Source organism: Fukomys damarensis, unplaced genomic scaffold, assembly GCF_012274545.1.
Source record: "Fukomys damarensis isolate Sample0158 unplaced genomic scaffold, DMR_v1.0_HiC HiC_scaffold_37, whole genome shotgun sequence".
Classification (NCBI taxonomy): Eukaryota; Metazoa; Chordata; class Mammalia; order Rodentia; family Bathyergidae; genus Fukomys; species Fukomys damarensis.
In genome coordinates this window covers 46,099,378-46,118,164 of record NW_022900949.1, presented here as the reverse complement: position 1 = coordinate 46,118,164, position 18,787 = coordinate 46,099,378, and the positions used below count along the sequence as shown (strand labels likewise).

General features: G+C 37.1%; 1 protein-coding gene across 5 annotated transcripts in view; it reads right to left on the bottom strand.

The window, feature by feature from the left end:
• Positions 1-4,148: 4,148 nt before the first annotated feature.
• Positions 4,149-18,787, bottom strand: part of Dnajc13 (DnaJ heat shock protein family (Hsp40) member C13) — a 139,933-nt gene continuing 125,294 nt past the window's right edge. For 2 of the 5 annotated variants that reach the window (XM_010625454.3, XM_010625456.3), the window contains 3 exons: positions 18,132-18,275; positions 10,799-10,898; positions 4,149-4,951 (listed from right to left, as the gene is read on the bottom strand). In XM_010625454.3, the coding sequence (XP_010623756.1) occupies positions 4,845-4,951; positions 10,799-10,898; positions 18,132-18,275 (351 nt within the window). In that variant the 3' untranslated portion in view covers positions 4,149-4,844. Of the gene's footprint in view, positions 4,952-5,834; positions 5,944-10,798; positions 10,899-18,131; positions 18,276-18,787 lie in introns of all 5 variants that reach the window. The other 3 variants (XM_033759484.1, XM_010625455.3, XR_004515533.1) reach the window with 2 other exon arrangements.

The following is an 18,787-nucleotide window of genomic DNA, read 5'->3' as shown; positions in this document are numbered from 1 at the left end:
ATGTATATACTTTCCATTAAGAACTTGAGGGCCTTCTTTTCTCTTACAAAGTCATTTTCCTATATTAAGGATTTGTGAAAATAATGGCGTGAAGGGCTGAGGATTTAGCTCAGTGGTGCTACTGCCTGCCTCACAAGAGCAAGGTCCCAAGTTCAATCCCCAGTACCCAAAAACAAACAAACAAACCTTCAGAAAATAATGGCTGTGGATATATTTTTTGTTTTCCTTCTGTAAGTTTGATGGCAACACTGTTTTAAACTGGTCCTCTTACTTCCTCTATTCACAAGCCCTAGTACCCCCAATGCCTACTCTTTAATTTTGGAAGTCAATAATCCAGATGTGAAGTTTTTTTTGCTTTAAATACTAAGTAACATTAAACAACATATGTAGTAAAAACTAGCAGTAGGAAAGCATTGATAAACAGGACAGATTCTTGGATGTTTTTGCTACAATGAAGGAGATAGAGATTGATTTTGGGATAAGCCCAGTTATTTGAGGGAAATAATATCATAATACTGACACGTAAGCTGGTTCTAGGGTTAACTGGAAAGCTGGATTAAATTTAAAAAATAAAAATTTAAATATGTGCTTTTGCACATTTTTGCAGAGGACTTATATACCATTTTTAACATCAAAGTAAGATTTCCTGCTCAGATCAACCCCAGAGATTTTGTACAAGAAATTGATGGCCAACGTCAGAAACCTAAACATAGCAGGTTCTTCTTGATGAGCTACCATTTTTCTTCCTCCATAAGGGTTCATCACATCCAGCTCAAGACCAGATGCTCCCATCCACAAAACCATACTTTCTAAAAGCTATTTTCTGACTGACTGACTGACCCAATATGGCCATGAGGCAGATGTTAATGACCTCCACTTAGAGATGAGAGGCCCTAGGTCACACGATGAAGGCCAGAACTGCTGCCCATACTGTCTCCAAGACAATTTACTTCCTTTCCTTGCTCTCATTTAGCCAGACTGGGTGGCCTAAGACAACAAATTAGACAATGAATTTGGCTCAGTCACTCAAGGTCAATGCCACCAAGGGTGAACTATTTGTAACAGGCTTATTTAACCCACAGCCCTGAAGAGCTAATAATTTAGCCCCACAAATTGTTGTATTAGTTTGTGATTTTTAACAATATCTTTTCTGACTCAGTTCCATGGTGTTGAGCATGAACTATGTAGGCACACTACATAGAGGTGGGTGCTGTATGGTGCTAATTACACCTCCTGTGCTTTCCAGTTTATATTGCCCTCTATCATAGTAAGAAAATACATAAAATGAAATTTTGTTATTTATATACATTAACTAGGGCTGAAGATTTGGCTCAGTGGTTCCACTGCCTGCTTCACAAGCACAAGGGCCTGAGTTCAATCCCCAGTACTCCTCCCCCCCAAAAAATTATATACATTAACTTTGCAGCCTAAGTATGCTAAAAGGTTGCACACTTAGGGTTTAGAATCAACATCTTGAACATCTGCAGTGATTCTGGGCACCCAAAGTTTAACATATACTTTCTAAAACCATAAAAATGGAAACACCGTCAGAAGCCAGTTAGTTTCCTAGCTATAACCTAATGTCTTCCCCAATTTTGACATTTGTTGTGGACTAGCGATGGGGTTTGCTGCCCCCACCTCAACTTCAGGACAGGCGAGCAGTTCAGTTTCTCAAGTTGTTTAAGCTGAACAGAGAACAAGTCTGATCACTGTTTAGGTGTTTCTGGTGCTGACCAGCCTTTAGTCCTAATGTATGAGGAAGCTCCTTCCTCACTGCTATTCCTGCAGCCAACACCACAGCGTGAGCCAGACTGGGCTGCCATAACAAAACATTATAGGCTGGATGTCATGAAGTCACTTTCCCATCACTGGGACAAAATACCTGACACTTTCAGCCTAAAGAGGAGGTTTATGTTGGCTTATAGTTTCAGGTAGTTCAGGCCATGATAGAGTGGCTCCAAGATGGGAATGGCACGGTGAAAGGTCATGGCAGAGGGAAGCTGATCAATGGCATCCAGGAAACATAAAGAAAAAGGAGCTGGGGACAAACATATGCTTTCCCAAGTCACACCCCCAGGGACCTCTTATAACCAGGCATCACCTTTCTAATGCACACTGAGCTATGACCTCATCACTGGATTAATCCACTGATGAAGAGAGTGTCCCTGTGATCTAATCACCTTCCAAAGCCCACATCTGACCACAAGACTTCGGAGGAACATTTTAATTTGAAACTAACAGTGGCTTAAATAACATAAATTTATTCACAGTGGAAAACAAGATCAAGGTGCCACAAGGTCAGTTTCATTCTAAGGCTTTTTGTAGTTTGCAGGCAGTTAACTTGTGACCTTTGTGCATGTGGCCCGACAGAGGTTAGAGAAGAGCCTCTCTACTGTCTTAAGGGATTAATTCTATTATGAAGTACCTAACTCAACTAAATGTAATTATCTCCAAAATATTAACACATTGGGGCTTTGGGCTTCAACAAAGAATATGGGGAGGCTATAACTGTCATAACTAGTCATAACTAGCTTCCCTGAAATATTTGTATTCCTTTTTCCCTCACAAAAGTGGCATGAGTACACTTGCTTTAAGTACACACTGTAAAAGAAGTTGTCATTTAATACAACTTAGCAATTCACTGAACAGAAAGCAGCATCATTCAATTCCTTTTAATAATGGTTTCTATCTTATTTCAAGGAGATTGAAAGTCACATTTTTTCCCCAGAAGTTGCAAACTGGACCAAGATTATTTCATAGGTACATTTTGTTTGGCTCACTTGGTTTTAAAGACTGAATAGACTGCTTATATTTAATAATCTAATTTCACATGGAAATTCAGACTCTGCTTCTCTTCGGCATGCCAACATCTGGCAGACCATGACCACGGAGCCTGCTCCTCTAACAGGCATGGATGGGCCCCTTCCCTTCACTCATTAACCTCTGCTGTCTGGCACCTGGAGGCCACATTTTCAGCCCTACTTTCCTCAGTCATGGAAGTGGTCACTGTTGTGCAGCTGGCCACCTGAAATTTGTGCTTCCCAAGGAATTCTGTACTCTCTTTGTCTGAACTAACTCCAAACTCTAATGTCTACATCTTCTCTATGACTATATGAATCATCTCTATTTTAGTTTCTAGATGAAACTCCTTCCAAAGAAGGACTGAATCACCAAACATTCTTATTTTGGAAGCTAATTTAAGAGTTGATCTGCACCTTGCTTCTTGATCCTCGTCTGCTGGTAAACAGGCAGCAGTTCAAAGTAAAAGATGTTTTACTGTGTAGGAAATAAGATGGCCTTTCTTGACTAAACATTACGCCCATCTGTGAATTTGGAACCAAGGAATAATATAGCAACAAGACCACTGAAGATATATATGAATCTATTACTCCATCATCTCTACTGTGGGAAATGATAAATCTGAGGCAATTTTTAAAATTAGTGATTTGCAATAGGAGTAATTTAAAATTTTAGTCTTTTCTTTTTGAAGTGTGGGGGATTAAACCCAGGGCCTTTTATATTTGAGGCAATTTTAGCTCAACTACTAAACATTCTACCTGTTTTTACACATCAACTGTGGAATAAACTTGATTTTTGATTTGAGAGGTAACTTGAAAGTCTGGGTATTTCCTCATTCTTTCAGAAGCATTTTGAGGCTGTGTGTGTAACTAAGTGCTACAGTATCTGCCCAGAATGTGCATGGCCCTGGGTTTGATCACCAGCACAGGGGCAGGAGCTAGGGGGAAGTGTTTATGTATATTTGTTTATATTTTCTTGTAGATCACAGTCACACCAGAAGATTTATATGTGGATAGCTAGTATTTGAAATATCTTCTGATTCTTTTTCTCTCCTCTAAAAATAACAGAATTAATGTCACACACACACACATAAATGTATTAACACCTGACTTATTCATGAATATTATATGGAAAATAAATAAAATGCCACCTATTTCTGGAAGCTTAGATATGGCTAAATACAAGGAGTTAGGAATGAAAAGATATGTCAATCTAGTTCTCTATATGAAGAGTTGTGAATATGAAATAAATTGTGCATTGACTACTACAATACCTGCCTTAGAAATAGACACAAATGAGGTCTTCAAAGTGAAAAATTAAACTAGAACAAATATATCTCATTAACAAAGCAGTCAATTCCCTTTATTTTTAAAATTTTATGTACACATATGAATGATCTGTATAATGTACATTCAATATAGAAAGCTTTATATATCTGATAATGTATAGAACATTTCACAATTACACTAATCTCTTACATAACAGTTTGACAATCATTTTAATTTTTTTTTCTTTTTTTGCACAAGCTCCTTTTCATTCAATTTGGTAAAGCCAGTTATACATACCAATGTATACTGTAAGCTCTCACAGGGTTAATGACTGAGGATACCAGTGACCAGGTACAGGGACAAAGACCTCATAATTATGGATGGTGGGAAGAGGACAGTCCTGAAGACCTAATGCAGAAGACGTTCTAGCCCAGTTTCTGTAGACTGTCACACTAATTCAAAAAATTATAAAAAGAAGAAAGTTTTGTCTTTTTGATTCACAGCTTTGTAAACAGATAAAAAGGAACAAAATGTGCTTACATACATCAAGGAAAAATATTCTTGTGTATCCACTTACGTTGATCCACAGAGTGCTTTCTCATGTGACAGAATTAGAATCATTGACATTTTCCCTAAATAAAAAATATAGTCGTAGAAAAAGGAATAACACTGTCATGAAACCAGGAGAAAGGCAGTAAGAGTTTGCTTCAACGCATCAGCTGGAGGAATGTGGACTCAGCACTGGCCTTTCAGTATTTATAGTCTTTCACGAGTATTTCAAGTCTGATAGCCAAGGTCACCTGCCTCATGGTCTACAGGAGGTGGCAGATTAGACATGACTGATGAGGATGTACCTGCAGTAAGGTAGCCAGCAACTCCAGGTCCTGCAAGAAAGAAAGTAAGACATCTAGAAAGCACAGCCACATAAAAACACTGATCTCTACAAAAGGCCAGTTTCTGCTCAGAAGCCCCAGCAAAAGAAAATAATAATCAGTGAGAATTAGTTAAAAATCATTTCAAAATTTATGCTGGACAAACACTGGTGCAAAAATATGGAAAAAAATTTTCTTCACATATTTGGGGAGTTCAATCTTTGAAAAAATTCTGGGCACTGAAAACACTATGTCAAAAAACCAAAAAACAAACAAAACAAAACAAAACAAAACAAAAAAATGGGGAAAAAAATCAAACCAACCCCCAAAATGAAAAACCTTGCACATTGTACCTATCTAAAAGTCATACTATGATGAAATTTTCAAACACTTCATTCAACATTCAAGTTAAACTATTTTCATTTGGTGCAAAGAAACACAGTTCTAACAAGTTAACACCAAATGAACAACGGTTGCTACACCAAAGTCTTGGAGAAAGAAGAGGAAGGCTCTGGACAAAACACAGGGCAAAACAAGAATGCTCTGAGAAAAGGTACTGATATTTTAGTTTTATATCTTCTTTGATGCTAACAGTCTCTACTGCATGAATATGCTACACATGCCAGCATCTATCAAGATAAGTCCTATATACATATTAATGGGTTTAGCAGCCCCCTAGTTTAAACATTACATAGACATTTGATTACTTTTCAGAAGCACTGCACAGATTTTAACAATTGCAAGAAAAACTGAAGCATAATACTGCATACTGAGCAATATTTTTTAGCTGAAATTTTAGGAAACATGGCAAATGACTATAGGACACTGGAACATCAAAGGGTTAGCACTAGAAAGGCAGGGGAAGCAGCATGCATTTAGCAAAACGATTCTCTACCTGCTTCAGAGAGCTACACAGAAGTTAGCAAGCTGCCTGGCAGAGCTGATCTAAAGCCCACTCCTGAGGTGAAGGGGGCTGCTGCCAGTTAGAAGGGAAGGAGAGACACCTAAGGGGGAAAAAAGAAATATAAGCAGCAAGGGAAGTTGTGAGGAAGTACAAACAGCAGAGCAGTCTGATGAAGGCTAAGGCATAACAGGACTAATGTAGGACAAAAGGTCATGATTCAGATTTGTCTTGCTTCTCACCTTAGGAGCACTTGTACTGTGGATTTGTGAAAAGGCTTGTATCGATACTGTATGTGTGGTTACATTGCCAGAGATGATTCAGCTTGCATGAGTGGTAACAAAAGCCAACCAGAGTACCCAGGTACCTGGAATTTTGTACTCACAAAACATAAAAAAGATGTCCCTTTTTAAGGTATCACAGGGATCTATACCTATCAACAGCCACCTGCTACCAATCAGGAGGCCCAGCCTTACATGGACTACTCAGACAAAAGATCACAAGGTCCACAAGCCTGCCCAACAACATGGTTCAGAGCTACAGCATCAAACTGTTTTACTATGTCCCACCAACCTATCGCTGTTTCAACAACAGGCACAGAAGAGATTACTATAAAACTACTACATAGGGCTCACCAAGATGTAGCCCTTCTGAGTAAAACCTCAAACACTTCATGTTCCTGAGCAGTTGTGACTGTGGGTTCAATTTAGTTCACACCAAAATGAATACTACATATAGAAAATGAACTAATGCTATAGTTTTCCAACTGTGTGCTAGGGCACCCTAGGCAAATTTATAGAGGTACTGCTGGGTATTTAAAATTTGAAACAGCAACACTTGCTCACCACCAGTCATATAAATAACAACTTACCAGTTACCTGGGTATAACAAGTTAATAAACTTAACTTGTAAATATTTCTTTTGACCTAGGCTGGATGAAAAATTTTACTGATATAATAAAAGCATTATAAACTGAGAAAATTTGAGAACTTCTAGGTTAATATCTAAATTGTGAAAGGATAGGCCTACAAGGAAGATATCAATCTAATCGAACCCCATGATTTGCCTCTTAGGAAAAGCAAATCAATTTCTGTGTATTTGTGCAAAGGAAGTCTGAAATGTTCACCTCTGGCCTCTAGTTTCTCCTTGATGACACATGTGGATTCCTGGGGCCAACAGATACTGCCTGGTCATCAGGATGCGAAAAGTAGTTATGTTCTCCAGAGAAAAGTGTGAAGAAGTAGAGGTGCCAGAGCACATGGAAATATAGTACAAGGATACTGAATTTCAGAGGTATGAAGAAAAAAATGGAAAATTAAAGAATCCCACAAAATGAAATTAGCTATTCTGTTAAAGTATATTTATGAAAAGTTCTTCATTTCCAGTTTCAGCTATTAAAAGCATTTTCACTTTGGTCTCCTTTTACCCTCTCTACTATTGTTGCTGTTGCTACTGATTTCTGGGTGAGGTAATTTGAGGGTTTTCACTCCTGAAATTATTTTCATAGGGCTCTGAGCTTTTGGCATAGTGCTGTTCTAGAATTTAATAAATGGCCAACTAATTGTGGGCCCTGGATAAGGAGCAGCCACAGTGTAACTACATCACAGGATGAACCCCACCAAAGTACTTTTAAATATGCATTTGTCATAAAACAAAACAATATGCTAGTCTACAGAACCTATGGAAATAAGCAGTCTCACTGTTTTATCAACACTTGGGTGACCCTAATTAGGACTCTGACATTTTATCTCAAATCCTGAGTATGTGACTAAATAACATTTGGCCAGCTAAAGCAAAATCACAAAAGCATCTTTGGTCATTCTCATTTTAGTTTGAACCTTTCCCCTTCTCCCCTATTTCCTAAACAACATTCACTCAGATTGCCACATGTACTAAAAAACACCAGAGAAAAGGCTTCATTTGCATAGTGACAGGAGAGGGAATGGGTACAAACTGTTTTTTGAAGATTAGGAGTGTCACAGGTACATTTTAATTGAAATTCTGATGGGGGCTGGGGATTTAGCTCAGTGGTTCCACCACCTCCCTTGCAAGCGCAGGGACCCAAGTTTGATCCCCAGTACCTCCCACCAAAAAAAAAAAAAAAAAAAAACGGTTTTAAAATTCTGATTCAACACACACTGAAAGTATCCTATGCAGTTTGACGTCACAGGATTTTATTACTATAAGAAGTATTTTTCCCTTTCTATTAAATTCAAAACACACAATACATCAGTGAAAAAACTCAAACAAAAGGACACTTGACAACCCAAGCAATGAGCATGCATCAAGGCGAGTAAACATTAACTCAAGAAACAGAGGTAGTCCTCTCAAACAGGACTAAGGCAGGTAGAAAAATCTTCTGCCTTGCAAGTGCAAGGTCCTGAGTTTGATTCCTAGTACAAAAAAAAAAAAAAAAAAAAAAAAAAAGAAAGAAAGAAAAGAACCCTCTAGATTTATAATTTGCCAAAAACTGGACAGTTTTTGAGGGCAACAGAGTTCACAGCTAGTTCAGACTGTCCACATGGAGCTGACTGCAGGCTTCAGGGACAGCCTTCAGAATGACATAGTAACACCAGGTTCTGCCAGCCTGTTTATACCACCTTCCCTTTGGTTGTGCTTAGGTAGAACCTGATGCCCTTTGAGCCTCCCAAAAGAAGTGAATAACTGTAAATTTTTTTTTCCCTATCCTCTCTCAATCCCTATAGCTTATCACAGCAGTTAACATTTAGAATCTACCACAGGGATCCAAGTAAAATGAAAGGCATAGAAAAAAAGCCTTTTATTCCCCCCATTCTTATAGTAGTAGGGAATTTGGATGGGTGAGGAGCAAAATACCTAGGAAATTTGGATAGGGGGTGAGGACCAAAGGAAGGTCAGGTCTCTGAAGATAAAGGTCTCTCTCTTCTGTAATCTACAGAACCTGCTGGCCCAAAGACTGTTCAGTAAGTCTAGTACAACTGTAGTTTTTTTTTTATTTCAAGTCAAGTCAGTGAATGCTAAATGCAAGGTAGAAGAACAACAACAAAAACATCAGAAAAGGCATTCCTGTAGAGAAGTTTATAATCTATACAACCTATGGATCAGCTTCTAAATAAATCTACTCTTAGGTAAATAAGACAGATCTTTCCAGTCACACCATTCTTGTACAAAAAAAGTAACAAGTGCAATGCCATGAGATATGGTATATGAACTACTGGATACATTATCAAGAGGTAGTTTTTAGTGTGCCTTGTAAAAATACACTTCTTGCCTGAAAGCTATCACTTTACTTCAAATTTGAAAGACAGATGCAGGGCTGAATAAAACCACAGTCTAGGTATTTCTCTACAGAAATCAGGAGCAAGAGTTGGAAAAGTGAGAAGGAAAATTTGTGGTATTCTCTTAACACACACAGGAACAACAGCCAAAGCGTAACATACTTATAAATTCTTAGGCTCTGTCCCAACTTATAGTGAAAGAAAAACAGTATTGCAGCAACAAAGTTTAAAAGGAGGGCCAGGGATGTAGCTCAATGATGCCGCGCCTGCTTGGCAAGTGCAAGGTCCTGAGTTCGATAGCCGGGTAGAGAGAGAAAGACAAAAAGTCTAAAATGAAAAACAGATGAAACTTTTTCCAAAGCATTTTTCAATATGCAAGATTCAGTCTTTGTGATTTTACAAATTTCTGTATCTATAGTCGAGACTATTAAAAAATTAACAATGGTATCAGAAACACTAGGTATTTCCTTCCTTTCTCCTCCCTTCCTCCCTTTTTTCTCTCTTTCCCTCCCTCCCTTTCTTTCTTTCGAGACAGAGTTTTGCTATGTAGTTCAGTCTGAACTTCAACTCACTACATGCCCGAAGCTGGCCTCAGTCTCAAGGCAATCCTCCTGCCTCAGTCTTCCGAGCGCTGGGATTATAGATGTGTGGCACCATGCCCAGCTAGGTGTTAATTTTTTCTCTAGATTTACCTAGATCATTTATCGTTTCTGGCTACAGGATATAAGGCTAACATTTTTTATATATTACTAGTTTAGGAAAATGGTAAGAACTACTATATATTCTTTTTGTTGGTGTTGATGTTTTTAGAATACTGGGGATTGAACCCAGGGTGTTTGCACTGAACCACAATCCCAGACGTTTTTCTTCTTCTTTTTTTGAGACAGAGTCTTGCTAAGTTCCTAAATTGCCCAGGCTGGGCTCAAACTTGTGATCCTTCTTCCTCAGCTTTCCAGAGTGCTGGGACTATGGGCAAGTGTCACCATGCTCAGCCAAAAATTACCTCGTATTCTTAAGATTTGGTTCAAACTGAAAACTTTTATACCAGATGTGTATTTCATCTTTATAATGTAACAAATAGTGTGGCTTTGTTCTTAAACAGAAGCCAGTATTAAAATTATCTAAATTATTTTGCAATGTGTGTCAGATGGACAAATGTAGTGAGCTCAAACATGTTCAAGTATTTTGAACCCTAGCAGTCATCAAACAGCCTTTCATTTATGAAGCCCACATATTTCCCCCAGGGGAGGACAAACCTTAAATATTTAATAAGACTACAGACTAATCAGGAAATTAAGAAGAAAAATATTTTACATATATATGATTACATGTATCTATAACATCTCTATTAATCTGACAGAAATGGCATGATGCTGCCATGTTTTTGATACTGATATTCCTAAACAGTATTTCTCCATCATTTTTACATACCTAAGATAAACATTTTAATATAGACATGCCCCAAATATAGCCTACACCACTATTCAAATTGAACAAAGTATGTATTTTAGTTAGTACACATTCATGCTGTCCAAGGCTACAAACAGGTCTACTATATATATACTCACAGCACCTGCAAGAAAGGTCAACCAGAAGCCTAGGAAAATACTCTGAATTATATTTTATGTCTATTTGGGATAAAAGATCAAAGTGGCTTCTACCAGATGTCTTAGGATGGATGAACAATTAGGTATAACTTACCTGTGAGGTATCCTGCTGTTTGTGAGTCAGAAATGAATAAATCATGTTTCTGATCTTTGAAGGCACTCCAGACTGAAGAACGAGATAGGATTTCATTCACCTAGGAAGTAAAGCAACCCCTATTAGTGGTATATGAACTCAAGAGAACGATCTATAGCACACTTGAGGAAAAATGTGAATACAGACAATGTTAGAATATTCCACACAAAATAGGTAAATGATGTTCTGTGAAATACATATCTGTATGCATACTAAGATGGAAGACAGCACTCTGTATTCCAACCCCCACAGTTTATCACAGCTGCTTCTTACATTCAGAAGCTATCACAGGGATCCAAGTAAAAGGAAAGGCATAGAAAATGAGATATCTCTTTGTGACACAGGTAAACATGTTTAGGCAATACCAACACAGAGAATATATTTTCCAAATGAACATTCAGGTTAAATACATCTTAAACACTTTTTATCTAGTAAGCACAGTGAACACAATGATAGTCGCTTGTCTTTGACATTACAAGGAAAACTCAAGGAATCTAGTGAGGCAGTGCTACATAATTTACTGGTAAGCATTACAAATATACATGAAGACCATGTGAGTCTAAGGGATGCAGATGCCAAACCTTGGAAAGAAGCAATAATAGGAGTGGTTAGTTGTGAAAGTGGTAGAGACAGTCGTATTCTGGAATGTATTGTATTTCTCTGTTTCCTTCCCACAAGACTGGAAGGAGGGTGTCAAGAGTTACCCTACTAATTTCACCACCAGGAATCCTAAGGCAGATCAAGAGGAGGACAACTAACTGCCTGCAAATGGTACACAAAAGTGTCCTTGCTTAGTATTAATAGCAATCCCTCCTAAAACAAACAAAAACACTAAAACCTGCAGTACTTTAAAAAGGGCTGAGGGGAGGGGAATGGGGGAAAAAAAAAAAGAAGATATATCATATACAGGTATACATTCCCTATGATGAATGTGATCAGTATGTATAACAAAAGTGCACCAATAAAATTAATTTTAAAAAGAAATCATTTAAAAAGATTAAAAGCACAAGGAAGGTAGCCTGGGCCCCAATCCACCGCGGGAAGGATAGCAACGCCCTCTCCCGCCCGGAGTCGCCATAGCTCGAGCACCAGGAAGGTAGCCAAGTGGGCGCCCCTGAACCCCCATCACTCCCCTAACCCGCACCCTGCACACTCTCAGACCTCCTGATTGTGCCAGTCTTTGGACCCACTCTGCAGAGGCAAAGGTGGTCTAAAGGGTATTTTTCTGAGTTCCCAACTTTGAACATCTTTAAAGAAAGGGCATGGGAAACCTCTAGTAGAAGGGTGTGGAGTTCAACCATTCAGAAGGTTGGGGAACTCAATCTGGGCCTGGCAGCCCGAGGTCAGTCTGTGTCATGGGGTTCAGCCATCAGCTAACTGAGATCAGGGGTCTTGTGTCCTAGCTATCTGAACCCCCATCCTAAATGGTAAATATACTATATTGAAAAGTTTGTTCACTGCAGACATGTTTTGGAATGCTTCTTGATTTCAATTCAGTTCAAATGGTTTAAGAGTGATAGACTAGTGACTACCACAGGTGGTGAGTTTCCAAGTTGTGCTTGATTATATTGTGTTGGTGATTTCATCGGTTGGGATAAAAGATTGTAGTTGATTTGATGAGCTGTTTTCTCTGATGTTATTTATGAAGATAAGAATGTCTGTGGGTCGTTAGAGACCCAGAAGCTAGGGCACAACTATAACAGGAAGATTTGGGTGATAACCCAGAGATTAAACCAAGGACAGCCTGACAACAAAAAAAAAATGAGAAAACACTTAAGCAAGACACAAAGACAGACTTCCAGTTCACCAATGGCAAACAGTAGGGCAAATGAGGATGAAAAGGCCAATAGTGAACCACCAGGACACCCTGAACTCAAAGCACAGGAAGTAACAAAGCAGATCAATCAGGCTCTAGAAAAATTCAAAACAGAAATAATTACCCAGATAACCTTAGAGATGGTGAGCAAAATGAAAGTCGTGATTCGGTACTCTAGAACAGAAACTGACAAAAAACTAGATGAGCTCAGGACCATGATAATAAAAGCCATGAAGGCCCAGCATAAGAAAGAAATGGAAAGAATAAATGCCCAACATAGGAAAGAAATGGAATCCAAAGAACAGATTCAAACAGATATCCAGGAGGTTAAACATTCCATTGAAAGTGTACACAACAGAATAAAAGAATGCAAAGACAGACTCTCAGATACAGAAGATAAGACTGCAGTCAGTGACCATGAAAAGAGAGGTCTCTTAAAAACAGTAGGGGATCATGAGAAATCGATCCAATAATTCCTAGATGATGCAAAGAAGAACAGCATAAGACTGATAGGAATACATGAAGTAGCAGGAGAAAATACAAAGGACTTTAAAAAGCTGTTCACAGAATTAATGACAGAAAACTTCCCTAACAGAAGGGAAGAATTTGACATTCAGATAACTGAGGCATATAGGACCCCAACTAGCCACAATCAAAAAAAATCTACACCTAGATATATAATAATCAAGATCCCAGAAACCCAGCAGAAGAACAAAATACTACAAGCAGTAAGAGAAAAGAAACAAATCACATGCAAAGGAAAGCCCATCAGAATCACAGCAGACTTTGCAACACAAACCCTTAGGGCAAGGAGAGCCTGGAGTGAGATATTTCAAGTACTAAAAGAGAACAACCTCCAACCTACACTGATGTATCCTGCAAAACTCTCTTTCTAAATGGATGGGGAAATAAGATGCTTCCACGACAAAGAACACCTGAGAAACTACATGAATACCAAACCAGCACTACAAGCAATTCTAAACAAGATCCTAGAAAAAGACAATGAAGGCAACAACACCATGAGGCCCAACAGAGCAAATCAAATAGGCAAGGCAAGAAACTAAAAGGAGAAGGTGAAAAAGTACAAAGAGTCAACAAAAGGACAATAACATGTCAATAATAAGTCAGTACATATCAGTTAAAACCATCAATGTCAATGGCCTCAACTCACCAATCAAGAGAAATAGACTGGCAGAATGGAATAAGAAGCAAAATTCAACAATATGTTGTATACAAGAAACACACCTAGTGCAAAAAGTGGCCCATAGACTGAAAATGAAAGGATGGAAAACAATTCTCCAAGTGACAGCAGCCCAGAAAAAAGCAGGGGTAGCAATCTTATTTGCTGACAAAGTAAATTTCAAACCAAAACTGATTCTAGTATTATAGATGTAGGACGGTACTGTATCATCATACCTCTATGAATGTAAAATATCTTGTACCTGCTTTATGATACATAGTAGTGACCATGCTTTATCAGAGCTATTTTTAATGATATTACTCTAGAATGTTCTCTTTCCAGATGACGATTAACATGCTAATAAAAAAAATGGTGCCAGGTACCACAACAGCAACAGAACTTTGCTGTTTTCTGGGTATTATTCTTTTCTTTGATTTTTTGTTTTTGTTTTTATAATGGAATGTGCTGAATGTCTATAATTTTGTTCAGATGACTGCAGAACCTGAAAAAACTGTTGCTGCTATTGATGCATAACATACTATTATTGGTCTTTTTATATAAATATAAGTATATATACATATATACATATATATAATTTGAATTTTCAGAAACTTTAACTCTGCTGTCGACTTTGGAAAAAGTTATCCCAATTTACTGTGTTGAGTTGGCATTGTACAGAAATTAACAGCCATATTGATCTAGTAATGTTAATTTTTTTTTCCCATTTGTACGGGGTAATGCACTGTATTAAATATGTAAGATCATATCTACGCGGGTTTGATTACAGAAACTAATAAAGTATTTTCTAAATAATGAAAAAAAAGAATAAGACTACAAGAGCAAGAAGCAATTTAAATATGTTCAGGGATCATTTTCATCTTCAGAATTAAGGATTATTTTAATTTTACATTATTGCTTTTTCTCTTTTACATTCCTTTTTAGCTTTATTTTAGGATTACCTATTTTTAATGTTCATGCAGAGATTTCTTTAACTGAAATACCGAATAGTTTCTCTGGTGTGAAAAACTATAATAGTGTACAAGATCCTAATGCGATAATTAATAATGTGAAATAGGAAGTAAAGGGCTAAAGGTGTAGGGAAAGTGGGAAGGGTGGGGGAAAGGTAATAAGGGAGAGGAAAAAAATATGAGAAACTGAAAAAAATGGAATTAACGTGTTTGTAAATGAGGAGGGAGGGAGGGGGTGAAGGGAGGGCAGGGACAAGGGAAAAAAATGAGAATCAAGACCTATCATGTAAAGGTACAGGATCCCAATAATGAATGTAACTGTATTCTATACCTAGATTGTACCAATAAACTCAATAAAAAGAAAAAAAAAAGATTAAAAGAACAATATCTACTGGGAACTAGATGCAATAGTTTAACCCTATCTCCTGCTTTTAAAAACACATTATAATGATTCTTTATACATGGCATTTATATCTGTAAAACAATTTATGTTCAATAAATAGCAAAGTATAATATATATATGTGTGTGTGTAATATCGGTGGTATTTTAAAAAAATCTTTTGGTCTTTATATCTGACTGTTGTAAAACTGGCTTTGTTAATCAGGAAATCTATTCATGGAGCATATGAAGACCCTAAAAAAGAAAAGTTTTTGTGTAATATGTTAAACAAACATATACACAAAGTACTATCTTTAGTCTGACCACTTCCTTAGAACAAACAAACAAACAAAACAATCTAAGACGTGGTCTCACCGATGACTGGGGCCAGTCTTTGCACATTTCCCAGAGCAGATTGATGTTCAAATTTTTCAGCAAATAACAGGACTACAATGGAACCAGAATGCACTGTGCTGGGCCATCTCTCTCTGACTGTAAAGGACAGTTTCCTTGTTTGGGCTGATCAAGTCCTTTCACAGGAAATGGAACTAGTTAGAGCTTCCCTCAGCCACAGCCCCAGAACATGAAACAGCACTTGTGGCTAGTGACACAGATCACTAAGATAAACTGAGTGGTAGCTAAAGACTGGAGGGGTGGGCTCAACAGTACAGAGATGCTGAATAGAGGGTGATCAAATGTGTTGTCACATATAAGCATTAAAGATTATTATCAGAAATAAAACTGGAAAATTTAAAAAAAACCTTTGAAAAACATACTAGGTTAATGATTACAGCAACATATGCTGCATACGTACAGCATTTTAAATGATTCAAATGTTGATACTGATAGACATGACAATGCTATCAAAATGCTTCTTGTCTTGAAACATATAATCCCAGTGGAAAAACTTTAGTTAAAAGAAAGCTTTAGTTGAAACAAATTTAAACCTCCAAAAAGCTATCAGGACATTTAACTTTTGGACTCTACTGCTAAAGAGAGCCATTGAAGCCTTCAGAAGACTGCTGCTCAGAAGTTCAAATATTAAATTATCCAAGTAGGTGAGAAAATGCTTTGCCTTTCTATCAGTCTACATATGAAGTTATGCTCAATGATATTTTAAGTACTATTAGAACACCTGGAAGGTTTCTGGGAGTGGAGAGTGTTAGTGGAAATGTGTAAGATGGATTGTCCACAAAAATCAAACTACTAAAATATGAAATGCAAAATGAGAAATTCTCACAGAAAGCAGAGAAAAAAGGCAAAGAAATCCAGATAAGAACACAGAAAAAGAGAGACCTACATACAAGGCCTATCCAGGAGAAACAATCAATGTGTAAGAGGAATGCCTGAAACAGAGGACAAAGCAAATGAAGCTGAAACAAGGAATTAATTGAGGAACACTGTACAAAGTAGGCCTATAAATGAGAAGGCTCATCAGGTAGCTTTAAAAGTTAATGAAAAGAAAGCAACACCAAAATGTTGTAAATATCCAAACGGAGAACGCAGTTTACATATAAAGGGGCAAAAGGCAAGACAACTCAAGATTTTTCCTGTGCTATTCTAAATTCCAGAAGATGATAGAACAATATCTACAGAATTTTGAAGGAAAATGACTTTGAGGCAAGAATTATACATCCTCTAAGTTATTATTTCTGTATGAAGGGAAATGGCGGACACATTCTCAGATATCTAGGGGTTAAAAACTTTCTCTGACAAATTTGCTAAATGGTTTACTGCAGCCAAAAGAGAACACGAATTAAAAAAATAAAGAGTAGATAAGCATTAAAGCTAGTTAAACAGCCTGAAGTCTCAAACTGTTACATACAACATAGTAAAATTTCAAAAACAGATTTGTAAGGCAGATCTAAAATATTCAGTTTAAGTAGTTTTAAACTGTCAAAAAGTATGCCAAATATTCAATGTATTGGGCAAATAAATATTATTTTATTTTTTGCCATGCAGTATTATAAAGACAAGTGTTGTTAAGTAGTCCTTCAATTAAAGAAAATACACATAGCCAAAAAAAAGAGTATTAGTAGGTGAAAACAAATCAAACATTCATAAATAGCTGAATGGATAAACAAAGTGTTACATACATACACAATGGAATATTATTTAGACATAAAAAGGAATGAAACATTGATACATGCTACAAAATGAATGGACCTCAAAAAACAAGTGAGAGAAGTCAGGCATAAAAGGTCATTTACAGTATGATTCCATTTATATGAAATACTCAGAATAGAAAAATCCAGAAAACAGTTTAGTTGTTTCCAGGGCAAGGGGGCAAGAGAGAATGAGAATAAATGCATAGTAAGAATGGAATAATGAGAACATTTTGAAAGTAGGTAAGATAGCATCTGCACAACACTGTTATTGTGCTAAATGCCAGTTAATTACTCAGCATAAAATAATATTATGCCATGTAAAATTCACCTCAATAAAAAAAGACCATTAGATAAGGCACACACACACTAAACTGAAGGATGAACTCAGAGGCAAAAGGTCTGAGGTCAACATAGGCAAACAGTTGAAATCCATCAATATATTTCTAAGTCATAAAAGAAAAGGGAATCCAACACTTTACAAATACTAACAAAGGAGATGAAAACTAAAATAAAACAATCTTTTAAAATAGCACAGGAAATGGTTAATGAATATGATTAACATTACCTATCATTAACCCCTAAAATTGCTAGTTAATCTTAACCAGTAATAAGTGAATATTCTTCCACACTGACAAATTTCAACATTTTTTCCTAAAATCTACAACATTCCATGAATAGCCAGAAAAAGAATCCTCCTGACTCTGTAGAGTTTGCGGTTTGTGCTTTTCTGTCAGTTATAAGGCAGCTATACACACACTTATCCTTGGTCTTCAGTTCTTTTCAAGTTGCAGTCAAAAGAATCACACTTCACTATAATCAGGAGATTGCCTCTTATAGACTCACCTGTTCTCCATATTGTAAGCTTCGAGTCATAGCCTTGAGAGCTTTCACAATCTGAGCTTTAGTGGCAGCTGGGCTATCCAGAGTTTCGAGACCTATGCCTTCAAGTAATTTTAAGAGGTATGGAACCAAATCTGCTTTCAGGGCCTAGAAGCAATATTAAACATATATAACCATACTGAAAAGAATGTAAACTATTCACTGAAGGTACAATGTCACTCCTAGGACTATACCTGGAAGAAGAGCAATTTACTTTCACAATATTTTAATGACAGATTTTTGTTTAAATATCTAATGATAATGAGATTCCTATTTAATGAAACTATTATTTTATTTACTAGTTCCAGGACCTAATGAATTAGGGACTATTACTATTACAAGTGGAAATGCAGAGAGAGAAGAAACATGTTCACCAGCAGAGAGGTGGGCAGTAATGGAATCTGGATCTAAATCTAAGAAAGTCAGAACCTGAGCTTTTAGGTACTATACTGAGCTACCTGTTCAGGTGCTATACTAAATAGGCAACATCTCTGAAATACCTGAATATTTTTCCACATTGTGCTGAAGTATCAGCTCTTTATAGTCATCATTCTTTGCATACAAAACCTAATGAAAGCTGGCATGCCACAATTTTCACTGGAATTCAAAGGAAAGAGATG